Below are 18,493 nucleotides of genomic sequence, written 5' to 3' on the forward strand. Positions count from 1 at the left end.
TAGAATACCAAATTTTAATACCTTTTATCTTTCATATATAAAATAGAAGTTTTTGTCCATTTGAATTAAATAAAATAAATGGCATCCAGGAAACTGGAGAAGTTTAAGCAACGCATGAATCCTGTAAAATCATTGAAACGTCGAATCGATAATTCACGACCACTTAGAAAGTCTTGCAAGCCAGTAGAAAATTAGGGAAACTTGTGAAATTATTTAGAAAATGACTTCATCATCAACTGAAAATTTTGAAAATTCTTTATTTTTATCATAGACTTAATATTGATGTTGACCTCAACCGATCATTTGCTAAGGATGATGAAAGAGACAAATATTTGATGATTAATCAACGATGAAAATAAAGATTCATGATTCATTTTAAATTTAATCACATATATTTTGAGTTCACGATGAACAGTAAATTTCCCTATAAGCAAAGCATCATTCTAGGTACGTATTCCTTCAACGAAATATAGAAGCCACCCACAAGAGGGCAGTAGGAACAGCAGCCCAGAAGAAAATTGCCAGGGACAACAAAGTAGAAAGAAGTGCAAAAAAATAGTAAAACTTGGCAATTTTAAGCTTTCTATCCCTGAGATGCATGGAGCAAACAGAGGCACAACAAGAACCCATAAGGCAGACGAGGAAGGCATGAAAAGTAGAAGGAAGACCATGAAAAACAACAGCTGGTATAGGCTTCCCATCTATGTAATCCATAGGCAGGTTCAAGATTACAATCGCAGTTAAGCAGGAGACTGTGAAAATCACTTCATCCATCTGGATTCTTAGCCCTTTATATTTACAATTACCTCGTTGCAGCAGTACTGTTCCTTCAGCTGGTGGGATAATGCCACTTAGCTCACAGCAGATGGGCAGCTGATCATCTTGTGCCAGTAATAGTCTGACCTTCATTATTTTGGACAGATTTCAGTGATGAACAATGAACTTGGGTAGCCAAAAGCTATGCATATATATAGAGAGAGAATAGAAAAAATGAACCGTGTTAAGCAATGGAAAAGCTCAATCAACCAAGAAAAAGAAAAAGAATTTGATGAAGAAATTAAGGGGAAAGTGGGATTAAAGTCTAGTGTGCTTCTGTTTTAAGTTTTACCACAGAATATGCTGGGCCAACCTAACACCGCGTACAAGAGAAACTTCCTAGAGTTGAACGTATCGGAGAAAACAAGGAGAAATCATTCAATGTTTCCTATTCTCTTACACGATAGCGTCCAAACACAAAAACAAACAAATAATGAACATTAACATAAAATATTACATATGCGTCTTCTCTGTAATTTAATTTACAGTAATTTTTCCATTAATCATTTGAATCTCGAATTTGATTAAGATAATTTCGATTTGATTTGACACCAAACCCACCATGGCCTAGAAAAGACCCCTTCCAATTGTATTGAAAAGAAAATCAATCGAAAGAAACCCACAATTAACTCTTGTAAATTTCATCAGGAAACACTATTAACAAAGCAGCGTAGAATTAAAATTTCTCGTCAAGAAGATTTAATTAACGTGCATATGATTCCACAATGAGGGTAAATTAACTTTTAAGATGCAATCGAGGTAATTAATTAACCCACATGATGTCATTGGAGATGCAGTGCAGAAACCAAAGAAAAGCTTTGTCCATAATCAGACTGATCATTTTAGATTTTAACAACTTCTGGTTGTGAAATTTAGCGCCATTAATTGATCAAGCCAAAAATTAATGCGTTCGATCCAAAGCTGTCCCATTTTCTCTAGACATTGGACATTATAAAAGGGGCCTAAAGGCCAAGAATATAGCTCTCTGTCCCGCTTTACTCCAATATGGACAAGGTTGGAGCCTATATCTTCTTGCTCTTTTTCTTTTTAGCTTATTTAATTTGTGTTCTTTTTATATAGCTGAATTAAATAGTACCTTATTATATGTGTTTTAGCATTAAAATCACAAGGAAAAATTTAAGAAAGTAAGTTATTGACATGAGAAATCAAATAGGATAATTAAAATATTTTGTCTTGATTTCATGGTAGGTCGAAAAAATGAGTTTGATATATAGTATTTTACTAAACTTTCTATTCCTTTCATTTTTCAGTTCGTGAGCAATCCATGGAACCCATCAAAGAGTCCTAGCAGCCATGAGATTGAGATGGTGGACTTGAGCCAAGAATCTCCGGCCAATAATATCGCGAATGAACAGGAAATCATCAAGAGACTAAGTTGTGGAGCAAACCAGCTGGAAGCATTAGCAATAATCCCCAGCAAGAAGAGCATATTCGAAGAATGGACGAACACATTTGTGATGGTTCCATTCACCATCATCACCAATCTCTTTACGGCCTTGTGGGCTGTCAACGGCAATGGACAATTTGCTGTTAGCCGTTCCACTTGCCACATCTTTTTCTTCTTCCTGGTGATGATAAATTTTTATGCATCAATAGTTGGAATTCTTCTGTGGCGGGTCTATCCCAAGGTGGCTCGAGGGATTCACCTGATAGCCTTTGTATGTGCCCTCCTGTCACTGACACTGCTGTTTTCTGCACTTCTTCCTTGTGAACTCAAGGGGGTGCCCTGGATTTTCATGGCAATTGTGCTTCTCATAGTTGTTGGACTCCTTGTCTATGAGCTCTCTTTACTCTCCAAGAAATCGTCCTGATGTCCTCCTGGGATTATCAGCAATAATATAGTGCCTGTCTTGTGTCTAATAATAATCGTCAGGAATCTTCTCTCTTAGATGGGAGATGCACGTGTGTGTCTGTATTTGGCTGCCATTGTTGTTGTCATCATTGAGAAAAATATATATCGTTTTTTAGTATTTAAAGGCATATTTAATTTGTCATCAACGATGATATTTGAATCTCAGCAAATTATAATAAAATATTAATTTAAAAAAGATCTCAATTAGCACCTCATTTCTTGCGGTACATGTGCCACTGACGCTAGGAAAATTTACAATCGTAACACGCTTACAACATAAGCTTGAAGATAAACAAATTGCATCAGAAACGCGACCATTACAAGTGAAAATTTATGTAATTAAAGGATGGGAGAATCATAAAAATGCTGAAATTTCGACAACAGATTCGTAAAATTCATCTTTGTACAACTGCTAGAGTTGTGGCTATGCTCAGGACAGTCCTGGAGAAGAGGCCCTTAAAACTTTTGAGGACATGCAACTTGAAAATAGGAAGATCAGGCCCTGTAAGTGAGGCTTTGAACTTATTCAAGAGATCCCTTTTGAAGCTGATGCAGTTATGTGAAGGTTTCAGATATGAGAAAAATGATGAGGCAAAATAAACTAGAAAAGGAGCCAGGTTGCAGCTGGATTGAGGTAATATATGAGGTGCATGCGTTTCTATAGGGGACAAGGCTCATCCGAGGTGTGAAGAGATTTATGAAATGCTTGGTTTGCCAATTGGCGATATGAAATGGGATTGATGCATACCTGATATTGATTTTCCCCATGATGAGTAGGCAGAGGAATATGAGCATCCAGAAGAGCTAAGAACCAGTGCATAAAACCTATAGTTCAGCAACTGACATGGTAAATATGGGATTTTTGAACTGTTTGGGCATGTGATTTAGTCCTATGACAGATTTTGAGGAAATTAATTCTATATGAATACAAAGTAATAGAACTGGGAAAGGTTAAGTCCCCTGTTTTAGCATTGTCAATTGTAGATGAGCAGAAAATAGAAGAGGAAAATCAGCTGTAGAGGGGCTGTGAAGGAGTTCTGTTTTAAGGATTTCCATTTTTGAGTCTCTTATTTCTCGAGGAACAGTTTTACTTGAAAGCACAAAATATAGGGAACTAACATTTTAAACAATCATCTTTGCTGCATCAAACTAAACCAAGATTTTTAGGATGCCCATATCATGGAACAAAGATGTTTAAGTTTTTTTTCCAGTGCTCATGTCATGCAGCGAGAAGGACTTTGAATTGTGAGAAAACTGAAGTTATCTTGCAATTCTTCATGCTGAGATCATCTCTTAGCAGTCTTTCCCACAGGTAGTAATCTCAACAGGATAATGGCGGTTCTGATGCCTCGGGCAAATGCTGAATGCAACTCGAGTCTCTGAAGCATTTTTTTTTTTTTGTCCATGAGCTTGCACTATTTGGCTAATCTTGCAGCTAATGATGATTCCTTATCTGCAGAAACAGCAGTGGAATGATGGCTGGAAATTTTGAAGTAGAAAAGCACCATCAACTAACGCCAATATCTATGTTCTATGGAGGTCTAGAACCTAGGAAATAATTTTTAGCAAGGACTGGGATAGCAAAATGATCGTCTCCAGCGCCATACATTTAACATCGAGAATCTCTGATCTTCAAGATGTCAAGCAAGGTTTTGATTACGAAAGATCTGAGGATCTCCTTTCTGCTAATCGTAGGCAAGGTTCATCTCGGTTTCCACGTCCTGTCTTTATCAAGTTGCATTGCGATTGGGCTCTCGACGTAATGGAACAGCAGGGCAAGTACAAGTACTCTTGCAAGGGATTAGCAGTGGCAGCAATAGTAGCCTCAAAGGCCAAAAGAATTGAAGGCTGCCAGAAAACTCATCGTTGAGGCTAGAAACCATTCCCTCCGGATCTCTTTCCATTGCCCGATTCTTTTTTGTTCAAACAATTCTTATTCATGCTTTGCTGGCTTTAGAGTGGAGTTTCATACCATCAAAAGTTTTTTTTTTTTTACCTCTCTTCTTAATTCTTTTAAAACCAATCAATGTTGAAAGAGAGAGAAAGAGAGAGAGAGAGAGAGAGAGAGAGAGAGAGAGAGAGAGAGAAACATAAAATATGAGGTTAGCATCTCTGCTATCAAAAGTGGTGGTTCTGCGGCTGAAATAGATAAACAGCTGCAGAAATCAACAAGATAAGCACTGCCATGATAATATGCTTATAGTTGAGCATTCCTGCACCTATCCTCCTCGTACTTTCAGCCCCCAATATGGAATCTGCATCTGCCACTTCAGTTTCACCAACAGACACATTTTTCCTTTTCTTGTCCAACTGTGAACAGGAAAAGTACACAGACAAAGGGTAAAAAAAAAGTGTTAATGATGTTCCATGAAAGTGTCGAGTAAAAGATAGTGCAAGCAAAAATAGAGTGACATTGTAGTTCTACAAAGAAGTGATTTTGTTTGCTTTGCCCAACTACGCCAGAGAAATGTTGATTTCTATACCTGCTAGTTTTCTGGGGAAATTTTCAGCAAAAAAATAAATTATTTTTATTTGGTTGCAACAATGAAAATCAACTAGAAATCATTTTACAGTGTTTAGAGCGCAAAGATTATTTTCTTTTTGAACATTTAAGAACCCTATAAATTTCTAACATAGCTGATTACAAAGGGTTGTCGCACATTGCTAGGACTACCACCAGTGATTGTTGGTATATCTATGGTATCTGCCTATGTGGTCCTCTTGTGAATTCCCCTACTTTTGAGTTTGTAGCAGTTAAATTTGAAAATGACTTGCTTTTCCCTTCAACTAGTAAAATGTTTTCCATTAATTTATTCATATTATCTGTGCTAAACAAATTTAAACTTTGGTGATTTTGCGACCACTTAAAGAGGGGGTTGGCAACGGAATTAACTAAATGAAGATCACCACCACCAGTTTTGATCTTGCATACAATAACTCAATCAAACCATTGAAGCTAAAATTTGTCAGAACATAATAGCTAGCACATACCTTGGAACCAGATGCTGAGATCTGGGTTACTTCATGCTCAGGAAACAGAGATTTTTCACCACTTCCTCTATTACAATGGTTGGTAGCTAGCACTAAAGTTTTATTCTCAAGTGCTAATGATTTCATCTGCATATATAACAAAAGCATTAGAAAGACCATGCTATAATAATCATCCATGCTTCCAAGTTCATGTATGAGCATGCATCTCTTTTCTGTAGCATGCGTGCATTGTTCATCAAAACCTGGTATTGATTAGCAAGTCATGCAATGAAAAAAGATTCCAAAAACAGTTCTCTAATCTCCAAACTTTTATTCCAGTATCTAACAGTTGTAACATTCTTGTTATCATTTAGAGAGAGAGAGAGAGAGCAGCTTCAATCAAGTTTTGATCTTCATTTGGTTAATTCCGTTTATGACACTTGGATTATAATTCCCTTCATTTGTTTTTCTACAGAACCTATCTAAAATAAAATCTCTGTTGATGTTTCAGCCAATATGTCCATGTGCGTTCACAGACAACAGTTTTAACTTTAATGTACTGAAACCCAGCTATCAATTAAGATTTTCTATGTTGTTTTGAAAAGAGATAAATATATGATTTAATCTTATGCTAAAACCTGAGGAAGCTATATATTACTGACATAATTTGATGAAGGATTGCTACCTAGATACCAAACGTTGAAAAACAAATATCAAGTACTGACTTCAAGTGATGGAGAAACCAGAAGAAAATCATCATCCTATGCTTAAAAAGACCTCTGAACCTAATGCAGTAAAATGTGTGGAATTAGAGAGGTAAAGACCTGCTTATGAAGGCGCTCTCTTTCGATAGCCAATTGCATCACCAGATCTGTTATTACTTTTGTCCGAAAGCCAATATCCTTTGCCGCAATCATTTTTGTTTCCTCAGCTTGATTCAGAGATATCTCCAAGCATTCAAGCCTTCCCCTCAAAAAGCCCAGTTCTTCATTTAGTTCTGCATTAGATTCAGATAATACAATGCACTTATCCTCTGCATTGTCTGCACGACTGTCAGCTTTCTGAATTTTCAACTTTAGATCCTCAATTAAATTTTCCATATCCCTAATTGTAGTATACAGCATGTTTTGCTTCTCCTGACTGGCATCAGCAGATGCCACTGCATGCTGGAGCCTAATATCAGATTCACTCAGCTGCTTCTCTAATGAATCCACTTTCTCAGAGGCATCTTTAAGATGAATCATCTCTTTGTTAAGTTCCAAATTAGTCTCTGCCAACAAATTACACTTGACTTCTGCACTAGCTGCCCTACTTTCCACTTTAGCCAGCTCTTCTTTCAAATCCTCAACTGTGTTTTCCAAATTTGTGATCTCAGAACGTAAAGCACTATGCTGCTCCTCTGGTCCATCCATAGAGACGTTTACGTTTTCAGTTGACAGCTGATACTCAGATTCTTCCAGCTGCTTCTCAACTGAATACACTTTTTCTCTTAGAGTTGAGACCTCAGAATTTGCAAGAATTAATTTATCTTCAGCTTCTGTCAAGCTTGCTTTCAAACGATCACTGAGTTTCACACTGCTGTTATTGAACTTTTGCAAAGCATTTTCTTTGGCTTCCAACTGTTCCACTGATTTATCAAGGTTTGACCTTAGTTCAGCTTCTCGTTTAATTGAACCATTTAAATTGAACTGAAAAATCTTTAGTCGACTCAGTAGTTCTTGAGAAATTCCCATCAAGACCTCTGCAGCATTTTCTGCTGTGAACCATCTTTCACAAACATCTATTGCTTCTTCTTCCAAGAAAAATACTTCTTGCTCTGTAGAGAGTATCCTATGTTTTAGCTCTTCCTCAATTTGTCTTGATTCAGTTAGTTTCTTTTCAAGATCCATCTCTCTTGCCAAAGATTTCTCTAGCATCCTTAAAATATGTCTTTGCTGTTCAGCAGTTTGCATCTTGATCTTTGCATTCGTGTCCACAAATTGATTATCTTCTGAGAAGTTTGACACCTCATCACCACTCCCTATCACAATGAATGCATTAGAATGTGAAAACAAGTTAATGACTTTCGTAGATTTATCCTTCTGCCTGCATTGAAGTGAAGAACAATCATAGAAAACAAAATCTTTTTTAGTTGTCAAATGTCTCTTTAGAAGCAAGAGAATTAAGCCTATTAATAGGAAAATGTTGAGAAAGTTCCCATCACCACCTAACACTAGCATGATATCAATGTTTTCGCATGAAGGAGAGAGAGAGAGAGAGAGAGAGAGAGAAGGGGGGCGGGAGGAGGGAAGAGAGAGAGGGCATTTCCCAACTTCCTATTAACTTTTAGCAAGAGTAAGGATTTCTCAGTTTCATATTAATTTGAGTCCCCTGTCAAGTTTTAACAACAAACATACAACCAATTTTAAGAATTTTAGAAGTAATCCACAACTAAAATAGAGCCTTCAAATGCAGATATGCATAAACAAAAAAATTGAATAATGATGACTGTAACTTACAATTCTCTTCTCCATTCAGACATGACAAGGTCCTCTGGAACTTGGTGTATTGCATCCTAATTTCCGACACTTGATCATGTAACTGCTTCAATGATTTTTCAGAATCAAGCAACTTTTCTTCCATTGCCATGAAAGTTTGTCCCAAATGCTTATATGAGGATATCATTTCATGCGCCTCAACTATATTCTCCTGGAAAGTTTTCACGAAATTATCCAGTTCTGTCACTTCAGAATACAAAATCCTGGACAAGAAATCAAATTCCATAACCTCCACTAAATTCCCCAATATATCTCCTTCTAGTGGGGCAATTGTTTCAAACTCACTTTCCTTGGATTCCACGTGCATCATTAATACACTTAGGTTAACCAACTTCTCTGAAGCACATGCTAAATCTAATTCCATTCTCGTTATAATCTCATCTGCAATTATTAACTCAGAAATTGTCTCTCCATTAAAAGACATGTCCACAACTAAATTGATTTTACTTGACTCAGCTCCTGGATCTGCAGAGTTGACATCATCGAGAGAAAAACCAACTTCAGCAACAGCATCAGTACCCATGCTTATCTCTTCTAATTCAACTAGCCTTGAAGCCTGAATATCAATACTGGAAAAAAAAAAAATCAAAGAGCAGAAGAAGTTAGTGCTGGTCACTAGAAAAAGAGTAATACTACGAAAGTATTTTTCAGACAATAGCACTAAATTTTTTAAAGTTAGCAGATCCATATCCTAGTATAAACAGTAAAATAGAATAATTGTCTGCTTGCTATCTATCTAGATAAGTGGCAAGCAAATTCAGTACAGATGCAAAACCAGATCAAGTTCAAAACTTTAAAAGCCCCTTCTGTTAGTAGTAAAAACATCTCAGCCCAAAAAGGAAAGTAAAGAGTAATGTGTGACGCCACATTATTGAAATGCTGCCAAACTAAGATCCATTATTTAGTGCATGGTGAGTTTAAAATGGAATAGATGACAATGGCTCTTCTACCCCAATGCTAAAGCCAATTCTAACCATCATCTGCAAAGAAATCCAACTTACAATTGTTCCTCTGCTCACCTCCTCCTCTTACCAACAGTCCTAAATGATAGGGCATCATTACCAATCAGCTGTTTGCAGATTCTTATCAGTATTAATTCAGGCAAGTGCAAACTGAAAAATAAAATACGTTGACCATTTTAGTTTTGCTTTCATGTTTCAATTTTCCACAATAATTTCTGACTCATTAGGCAAGCTTGATTTGCCTGACCTTAATAGACAATTACAACAAATTCATACACCATTGGAAAAAGGCTCAAGTGTAATGGTACAACTTTAGGTCATGAGAGATAAAAATTAGAATCATTTGCCTCAAATAAGCAAAAATAATGTAAAATGAGATCCAATTGTGCCACCCAACCCATTATCAAGATTGGAATAAAAAATTTAGATCTATAATTCACTACAGCCTAAAAAAACACACTTCTTATCATTTATATACCAAAATCCTTGCAAACCCATCACCCACTGACCCTAAATTTATTCAAAGACCCTAGAGTCTCCACCACAAGAACTTTCCTTTTACTTTCAAATATCCAGGTTAAAATTTTATTTCTAAATTATTCATCAGAATTACATTCTCCGTTAAATAAAAAATTTAAAAAAGGCCCTGTAAAGGGAACAATGAGAAAACCATATACCAATCCAGGTGAGCTCTAAGCCAGAACTATACTGAACTATATTGCAAATGGAAGTCCTACACCATCTAGACTCTTGCTGCACCAAAAGCAACAAATAAAAATAAAGAAAAAAGAGAAGGGTCAATTCATATATGCCAATTCCCAAATGCTGAACCACCATGCGTCCAAATCTAGCTAGAATAAATGAATAATCTCCTTCAGCCGAACACATATCCTTAACCAACTCTTAATACAACGATGACACAACGTAAATACCTAATTGCTATTTATTAAATTTAAAATTTTTTTTTCTTATAAACACCACACTTGGTTATTGCACAATTGAAAAATAATAAATATACAACTCTTCATTAATAACAAAGAGACCAACTGATCAAATATACAGCAACTCACAAACTATAAAAAGGAAGAAAGAGCAAGCAATCTCCACTTGGTATCAATATTAATTACTTACAAAAAAAGAAAAAATACTCCCAATTTTCCTCAATTGATCAAATTAATCCATTATTATATCATTCCCTCTCAAACAATCAATCCACAACTTCATAACAAGCCAGCATGCGAATCCCCAGCGAAGCCTAGAACGGCAAAGAAGTTAAGAAAAACTAACATACCCATCTCTACTTATCAAAAAAACAACAAACACCCATCTCTAGGTTTGCGAAAGAAAACAGAGAAACCGTCCAAAGGATCAATGAAATAACCCATAAAATTTTCCACAAGTTTCTCGAGAAAACTGACTAGAAAATCCAAAAAAGAAGCGGAAAAATAATTGAAGAAATGTTATTCGAAAACGTACCCTCTTGAGAAGACGTCCGTAATGTAGTGAAAGCTACAAAGGAAGAAAGAGAGGGAGAGAAAGAAAGAGAAAGTGAAAAGTGGAAACAGAGTAATATTTATCTTTAATCTGTCTCAGAACGGAGTTCTTTAAGGTTAAAACAACAGTTTAAAAAAAATGAAATAGAATTAATCGAGTGCCGCATGTTAACGTGCGCCCTGGCTTGTGTGACACGTGTCAACTTAATCATGACATATTTAATTGCAGAAGCAGCGTGAATGTTCATGAACTATCCGACATGGAAATTGATGAAGGATAAAATGAATTTGCAATGAAATTTTGTTCTTTAATTTCCGTAGTTTGTTTTCTTTCATCGTCTTGCTTCTCTAGTCTCCAGATTTTGTGTTAATACCCCTCCTTGGACGGAGGTTTTTGATGGGTCTCTTCTGTAGCTACGTTGTAAGTTTGTTTTGAATGCTGGTTTTGGCGTTGGTGGGTTTAAGGTTCTCAGAGCTCGTATCTTGGAGACATTTCTAGCGCTAATACGATGGATATACTGTCCCGCTGCCTTCTCCAACCACACATGGCTCTGGCTTATTCATGCTCTGTTTTGGATCCTTTCCGGCTGCTAAACAAATTGGTTTGTCCATCTTTGGGGCCTTGCATGGTCCTTTAGAGCTATTGGGGCTCAGATTTGTTTAACATGGGCTTACGTTTAAGTGCTTTCATAAAGGCTTAAAGGTCTCATGTATCTCCATAAGTTTAGTAGGCCTCTTATTTATATGGGTTTATTCATTTTTTATTTTTAAATTAGATATGAATGCTAATTCGGGTGAGAAGTACTTCAAGACAAATAAAAATCCTCAGCCTTAGCCATGTACAATTTACAAGCCGGCTGGAGGCTGCTGCCATAAAACACTCGATCAATACAAATAATTATATACGGGCAAATCCAGGATATTATTTCAAAGGGGCAAAATGCATATCCTATATAAAAAAAAAGAAAATAGAATAATGAGGTAAATTTTTCTTTTTTTTTAATGGGGCAATAATAAAAATAAGACATATATTCATTCAGATTTTTTTTGGGACAGTGAGGCAAGTGCCTCATTGCCCTCAGTGTACATCCACCCCTGATTATATGCTAATCTCATTATTTTATATCAATATATTGTAACAATTTGAAATTTTATTATTATCAATTTATTTTATAAATATTTTAGAGAATTAGCAAGTAACATTTTACTTATTCTCACTGAGAATATTTTAATTATAAAATAATTATTTAAGTTGTGAAGAAACCGAATATTATTTTAAAGTTTGAATGACTATGGGAGAACTTTATATATGCACAATTTAAATATTATTTTTAATTTATAATTAAAATTTATCCTATTTTATAAATAACAATATTTTTATTATTAACATTATTAGTATAAAGTGATATTCATTTAACATAATTGCATAAATTGTTATATTTAAAAATACATAGTAATTTAATTTCAGATTGTTGATTTCATACAATGATATATATATATATATATATATATATATATATATATATATATATATATATATATATATATATATTGTAAATTTATGTTTTAGTATAATTTTTGTATTATTTTTTTGGTGTGAAAAAGGTTTAAATAATACATTATATAAATATTATATTATATTATATGAAAAAAAAAATATTCAACAGCCACATTTTTCCCTTTCCTCATGAATCACTTCCCTGATCTCTCTCTCCACCCCATTTTTCTTCTTTTCTTTAATTTTCCGATGAGGAACCAAGAAAGGTAGATGAGGTTTCCACCCAGCAACCACCGGAGTTGCTCCAAATGGCGAGGAGATAGTGATAGCACTATTTTGACAAGAAGAGAGAGAGAGAGAGAGAGAGAGAGAGAGAGAGAGAGAGGTTGCGTGAGTTGGAGGCCAACTTCAACCTCTGCAACGTCAGACAGGGTGGGAACGACAGCAAACCATCCCTGACGGTAAAGACTCCAGTTTTTGACCAAGAACATAGGAATCCATGTTGGTTTCCAGCTAGAGCCTGAGGAAAGAGAAATGGGTTGAGCAACTTCTTCCTTGCCAGATCACCGATGATCTCAGAGCAATGAAACCTTTGAGATGGGACCAACTTCACTCTGATCAGTCACCATTTGAAAAAGGCTATCATCAGATGATCCAGATCGCTCGGTACGATAATGACTCACTAGACTCAGTGTTATAAATAGCTTGTGTGTCAAATAGTATATAGAGAAAGAATTCCTATACTGTTAAAATATAAGAAAGTGAAGGAATAACAAGAGTGAAATATGTATAGAATTATATATATATATATATATATATATATATATATATATATATATATATATATTATTCTATTATGGCACTTGGCACGTATATATGTAAAATAAAATAATTATCTTATTGTAATTTTCGTAAATAAATTATAAACATATATATTTATTAATAAGTAGATATGTCTATTAATAAATAAATATATCAATTCTATATAAACAGTAGGTATCTGTTAATAAACAGACATATTTATTCTTTACAAATAGTCATAACTATTTGTATAGGTGTTTGTTAATAAACAGACATGTCTTTTACATAAACAGTTATATCTACTGGAGATAGATAGATCTGTCTATCCAGAAAATGTGCCATAACTTTTCATTCTTTATAAATATTGATGAGTTTTTCAATCAAAAAATAGACTACTTCTACTTCTACTTCTTCTTCTTTTCTTTTAGTCTCTCTAAATTCAGTTCGTATAAAGAGTTCTTAAGGGAAATTTTTAGGAGTTTCTGTCTGCAGATTTCAGGCTTTGTTGTATTCTGAAGGTATATTGCTATAACCTTACAGCAATCTAGTGGGGGCAATTAATACATTAAAGATAGTGATCCATCACGCCTCAAAGCCTACTATACATCCACTGCCTCAACACTCAGGACTAAGTTTTTAGCTCAGTGATGTGAACCTTCAAGTAATTGGTAACGTGAAAACCCACATTCAAGAATTAAAGGAACAATATGGAAAGCACCAAATCAAGATGTATGAATTTGATTCTTTGAACCAGCACAATCAGATTGTTGTGTAATTCAAAGAAAATATCAGAAATTGGATTCTTGACCGAATTCATATGGAGAATGAATAAACCAAGAATATTATGCACATTAAACCTTGCAATATAGAAATCTCAGCAAGTTAATGAGCTTCACAAGAACAAAGGCAATAGCCAATTTACTAACTAAATGAGCAAAAATAATCTTTCATTAATATTCAAAGTGTGTCCTCCACTCTCTCATTACACTTGTATTTATAGTCTCTTGGCTCCAAAGCTAAAGACAAAAATATCCCTACTTTAATAACACCTGCAAGGAGCTTTAAGTCCAAACAAAAATTAATCTATCAAAAGACTAAAAACTCCTTACAAAAAGTAAATTTAATACAGTAGAAAATAAGGACATTTAAGTCCAAAAGAGAGGTGGTTATAATAGCAAGGAATATTCTTTCAAAAAAGGTGCCAACAGATGCATGTACATGGGTTAGATCTGGTACATGCATGTCCACGGTTTATTCCATGTAACCTAATGCTCCACCTGACACCTGGTCACTTCTAAGCTTAATTTTCATCAAATTTAATCCTTTATAATTTTCTTCATGCCATTCCAGCTTATAATCCTTGCTCCTTAAGATTTCACAAATTAAATTCTGAAGTGATTTAGCTCTAGCTCTAGTAATTGGACCTTAGATGAAATCGTTTTGCGTGGATGTAGCTTGATTCTTATCATTCCCCTCCACTTCAAAAGGATTCGTCCTCAAATCTGTTCCTTTGAGATCAGGCATCAACAACCACATTTTCATTCCCATGTTTGTATTGAATCACATATGGGAAGGTCTCAAGGAACTCAACCCATTTTGCATGATGCCTACTCAACTTATTTTGCCCCTTGATATGCTTCAATGACTCATGATCTGTGTGGATGACAAATTGCTTTGGCCAAAGGTAATGTTGCCACGTTTCCAAGGCACGTACCAATGCATACAACTCTTTAATTCAAAGCTGCTCCATTAAGCTTTTCACTAAAGTATGCTATTGGTCTCTTATCCTGCATTAAACGGCTCCAATACCTATTCCTGATGCGTCAAACTCAATCTCAAAAGTCTTAGAAAAATCAGGTAAAGCGTTACTGGAGCTGAACGTAACATGTCTTTAATTTTGTGAAAAGCACAATCTTGTTTCTGTTCCCAAACAAAATTAATATTCTTTTTAACAAGATCATTCAATGGTGCTGCAATGGTACTGAAATTCTTAATAAATCTTCTATAAAAACTAGCTAGTCCATGGAAACTACATACTTTAGATGCAGACTTTGGAATGGGCCAGTCTTTAATAGCTTTAATTTTTTCATCATCGACTTCAACACCATTAGTGTAACAACCCAAAAATTTAAAATAATAATAATAATAATAAATAAATAAATAAATAAATTAAAGTTAATTTAGTAAATGAAAATAAAATAATTAAATTTTCCTAGGCTATATTTATTTTTATCATTATTAGAATTTTATCAAATTTTAACATAATAAAAATTATTTTTGGACCTAATCGTAAACTCCTGAAAAGTTGGGGGACTAATAGTGTAATTCGAAGTTAAAAAAAAAAAAAAAAAAACTGCAGAAATTAAAAACGTAACAGCCCCTCACCCTCTCCCCCGCGTCACCTTCTCCCCCACCTTCTCCCTCTCGCTTCCGACCAGCACCAGCGCCGGCGAGGCACCAGTGGCGCTCCCCCACCTCAGGACGGTGTCAGGCGGCGACAGCCACAGCAGCAGGCGGCAGGGAGGAAGAGAAAGAGAGAGAAGAAAGGGAAGGAAAGAAAGAAGAGAGAGAGAGAGAAGCGGGCCGTTTTTCGGCCGATTCCGGCCACCAACGCCGGCGATCCAAGGTGCCACCAACCCCCCACGAACCTAGCTCCATTTTCCGACCAGCCATGCCCGGAATGGTGGAGTTTCCGACGAGTTTCGAAGAGAGAGAAAGAGGAGAGAGAAAGTAACGGCAGTGGCTTTCCGGCCACTTTTCCGGCGATCCGACAGTCGGATCGGAAATCCGAGGCCACCGATGGACTCAGGACGACGAGATCTTCGAGATAGGACTGGTCCCGCTCCGATCGGACACTGTTTGAAAAAGGCGATAATCGGACGGTCCAGATCGCTTGGTGAGATTTTCAAACTTTTTCGATTTCAAAAATTTAGAAATAATTTTATGATAATTATTAACAAAATTTGGACTTAAATTAGGTGCGATCGGATCGAGGATAGCTCACCGGCGTCGGGACTGCATTTTCAGCCAGATCCGGCTGCCCGACGGCCCGTCTCAGAACGTGGTCAATATTACAGTCAATCCTAGCATTTTCAGACGTTCTGGACGCGTTCCAGGTGTCAGAATTGGCATAGGTAAACCCGAACTCCAAGTTGCTCATTTTCGGCTAATATCGATTTAGAATAAAATTCATAAAATATTCGTGGATTATTGAAAAATTATAATTCCTTTTGCAATAGCCTTATAATATTATTAAGGACCGCGGGGCAAAATTTTAGAATTTTTAGAACTTGTTTGAGTGGGTTTTTGAAAAAAAAAATGTCAATTATAGGGACTAAAACGTAATTTTTAAGATTTTGAGTATTGTCTGAGTTGGAGGGCCCAGGAGGGGCCATGTGATATTAATGAGATGTGATTGTGGAAATTGAGAATTTAGAAGTGTTATTTGAGCCTCTTTGCAGGTTGGGTAGGTCCCAGGTATAGGAAATTGCAGCCGGATTTAGGCATGAATTAGGCTGTCTATTGCCTCTTTAGAGTTTTATTCTAACTTAGTACTAATAAATTTATAATTTAATTATTAGGTGATCGAGATCAGCTATTTTTCTGCGTCTAGCAGCCACAATAGTCATCGGTGTACTGTGAGTAAAATATTAATTTTAATTGTAATTTCACTATTATTATATGTTCAAGCATGCCCATGCATCACTTATATGCATATATTTATGTAGTTAAACTCTAGGCACGATTTATGATGCATTGATAACTGTTAAAGTGCCATGATGTTGTTGTGGTAATTTGGAGCAGTGTGCGTGCGTTGGCGTGCGTGTGATGTGGTGTGGACTATGGATAGGACGGGTAGTCACGGCTTGAGTTCTTCGCTGGGACCCGATCCTTCGAGGGGTAGTCACGGCTTGAGTTCTTCGCTGGGACCCTCGATTTGGTTATTAAGTGGAAGTCCGAGCTGAGTTCTTCGCTGGCACCAGGTTGGATTTAAGAGAGCTGTATAGGGGATCAGCTCCCATATATTATGATTGATGCTACAGGGTGCGTGAGTGCTCCAAATTACCTTTTTGATGCTATGATGTGAATTTATTGCTGATGTTGCATTTCACTCCACAGGTTGCATTAGTTCTAGATAGTTATAGAGATTATGGTTAAAATTGATATTTTACTCTCTGAGTCGAACGCTCACTCATGTTCAATATTTTTCCAGGCCACAGGATGAGTTATTTTACAGAGCAACCTGTTTTCTTCCTCTCAGGTTTAATGTCGATTATTTAATTGTTTTACTATCTTTTATAAATTTAAAATCTAGAACTCCGCATGTGTTAGAAATAGTGTGGACCTTGGTGGAGGTTGTGTTAATTTAAATTTTTGAGATTAATAAATGAAGATTTGTATGGTATTTAAACAGTTTGTAAATAAGGTATGAGGTTGAGTGGGCTCCTCGATTTTAGTTTCGAAAATTTACAGGCTAAGTTGGCGAAATGAAATTATAACAGTTTGATTTAAATTATTTTATGTGCATATTGGGCCTAAATTGTGGGCCTAGTTATGGATTTGAGGAATAGTTAAGCTTACTACGGGCCTCGGGGGCTTTAAGCTGGCCCAGGTCCTAGTGCCGGTCCGGCCCATAGGTTGGGTCGTGACAATTAGCACTAATGACAAATCCAAAAAAGACAACTTTTCCATGCAAAAAGAACATTTCTTCAAGTTAGCATATAATTTTTCCTTTCTTAACACATCGAATACAGCTCTTAAATGATGCATATGTTCTTTCATGTCTCTACTGTAAACCAATATGTCATCAAAATAAACAACAACAAATTTTCCAATAAAAGCACGCAACACATGATTCATCAATCTCATAAAAGTGCTAGGAGCATTAGTTAGCCCAAAAGGCATCACTAACCACTCATATAGTCCATGCTTTGTTTTAAATGCAGTCTTTCATTCATCTCCTACTTTCATGCGAATTTTATGATATCCGCTTTTCAAGTCAATTTTGGTGAAAACACAAGCACCACAAAGTTCATCCAACATATCATCCAGTCTAGGTATAGGGTGGCGATACTTTACAGTGATTTTGTTGACCGCCCTACAATCCACACACATGCACCATGTGCCATCTTTCTTTAGTACCAAAAGGACAGGTACAACACAAGGGCTCATACTTTATCTCACGTAACCCTTAGCTAGCAATTCCTCAACTTGCCTTTGTAAATCTTTGGTTTCTTCAGGATTAGTTCTATAGGCTGGACGGTTGGGAATAACTGCTCCAGGTACAAAATCAATATGGTGCTCAATCCCTCGAATAGTTGGTAGTCTAGCTGGCATCTCCTCAGGTAGCACATCCTCATATTCCTGCAAAAAGGAGACAACAACACTAGGCAAATTGGGGTCAAGGTTAGATGTGGATAAACAAGAGTCCTTAAACACAATTAATAACATTTGCTTGTTGGCAAACATGGCATTCCTCACATCTCTTCCTTTAGCATACAAGCTTAATTTTCTCTCCCCTCTTTCCATTGACTCTCATTTTG

The 18,493-nt window shown here is 36.0% G+C and overlaps 2 protein-coding genes and 1 long non-coding RNA gene across 5 annotated transcripts; 2 read left to right on the forward strand and 1 right to left on the reverse strand.

The window, feature by feature from the left end:
• Positions 1-1,162: 1,162 nt before the first annotated feature.
• LOC110670797 (uncharacterized) lies at positions 1,163-2,813 on the forward strand. Its single transcript, XM_021833023.2, has 2 exons — positions 1,163-1,830; positions 2,088-2,813. Exons 1-2 carry the CDS (start codon positions 1,822-1,824, stop codon positions 2,646-2,648), a joined length of 570 nt encoding a protein of 189 aa, XP_021688715.2. The 5' UTR covers positions 1,163-1,821; the 3' UTR covers positions 2,649-2,813.
• Positions 2,814-4,774: 1,961 nt separating this feature from the next.
• On the reverse strand, positions 4,775-11,177 carry LOC110670789 (WPP domain-interacting tail-anchored protein 1). Of its 3 annotated transcripts, XM_021832993.2 has the most exons (6): positions 10,635-10,752; positions 9,198-9,308; positions 8,158-8,765; positions 6,484-7,679; positions 5,681-5,806; positions 4,775-4,999 (listed from the first exon to the last, which is right to left on the reverse strand). In XM_021832993.2, exons 3-6 carry the CDS (start codon positions 8,717-8,719, stop codon positions 4,808-4,810), a joined length of 2,076 nt encoding a protein of 691 aa, XP_021688685.2. In that variant the 5' UTR covers positions 8,720-8,765; positions 9,198-9,308; positions 10,635-10,752; the 3' UTR covers positions 4,775-4,807. The 3 variants fall into 3 exon arrangements, with proteins under 3 accessions (XP_021688685.2, XP_021688674.2, XP_021688694.2); XM_021832982.2 differs by lacking the exon at positions 9,198-9,308 and having other exon boundaries at positions 10,635-11,177; XM_021833002.2 differs by lacking the exons at positions 9,198-9,308; positions 10,635-10,752 and adding an exon at positions 10,450-10,611.
• A 4,279-nt stretch (positions 11,178-15,456) lies between these two features.
• On the forward strand, positions 15,457-16,147 carry LOC131183388 (uncharacterized). The gene is made up of 2 exons (XR_009151490.1): positions 15,457-15,846; positions 15,929-16,147. It is a non-coding gene; the product is annotated as an uncharacterized LOC131183388 (long non-coding RNA).
• Positions 16,148-18,493: the final 2,346 nt, after the last annotated feature.

This window comes from Hevea brasiliensis, chromosome 9 (genome assembly GCF_030052815.1).
Source record: "Hevea brasiliensis isolate MT/VB/25A 57/8 chromosome 9, ASM3005281v1, whole genome shotgun sequence".
NCBI classification, from domain to species: Eukaryota; Viridiplantae; Streptophyta; class Magnoliopsida; order Malpighiales; family Euphorbiaceae; genus Hevea; species Hevea brasiliensis.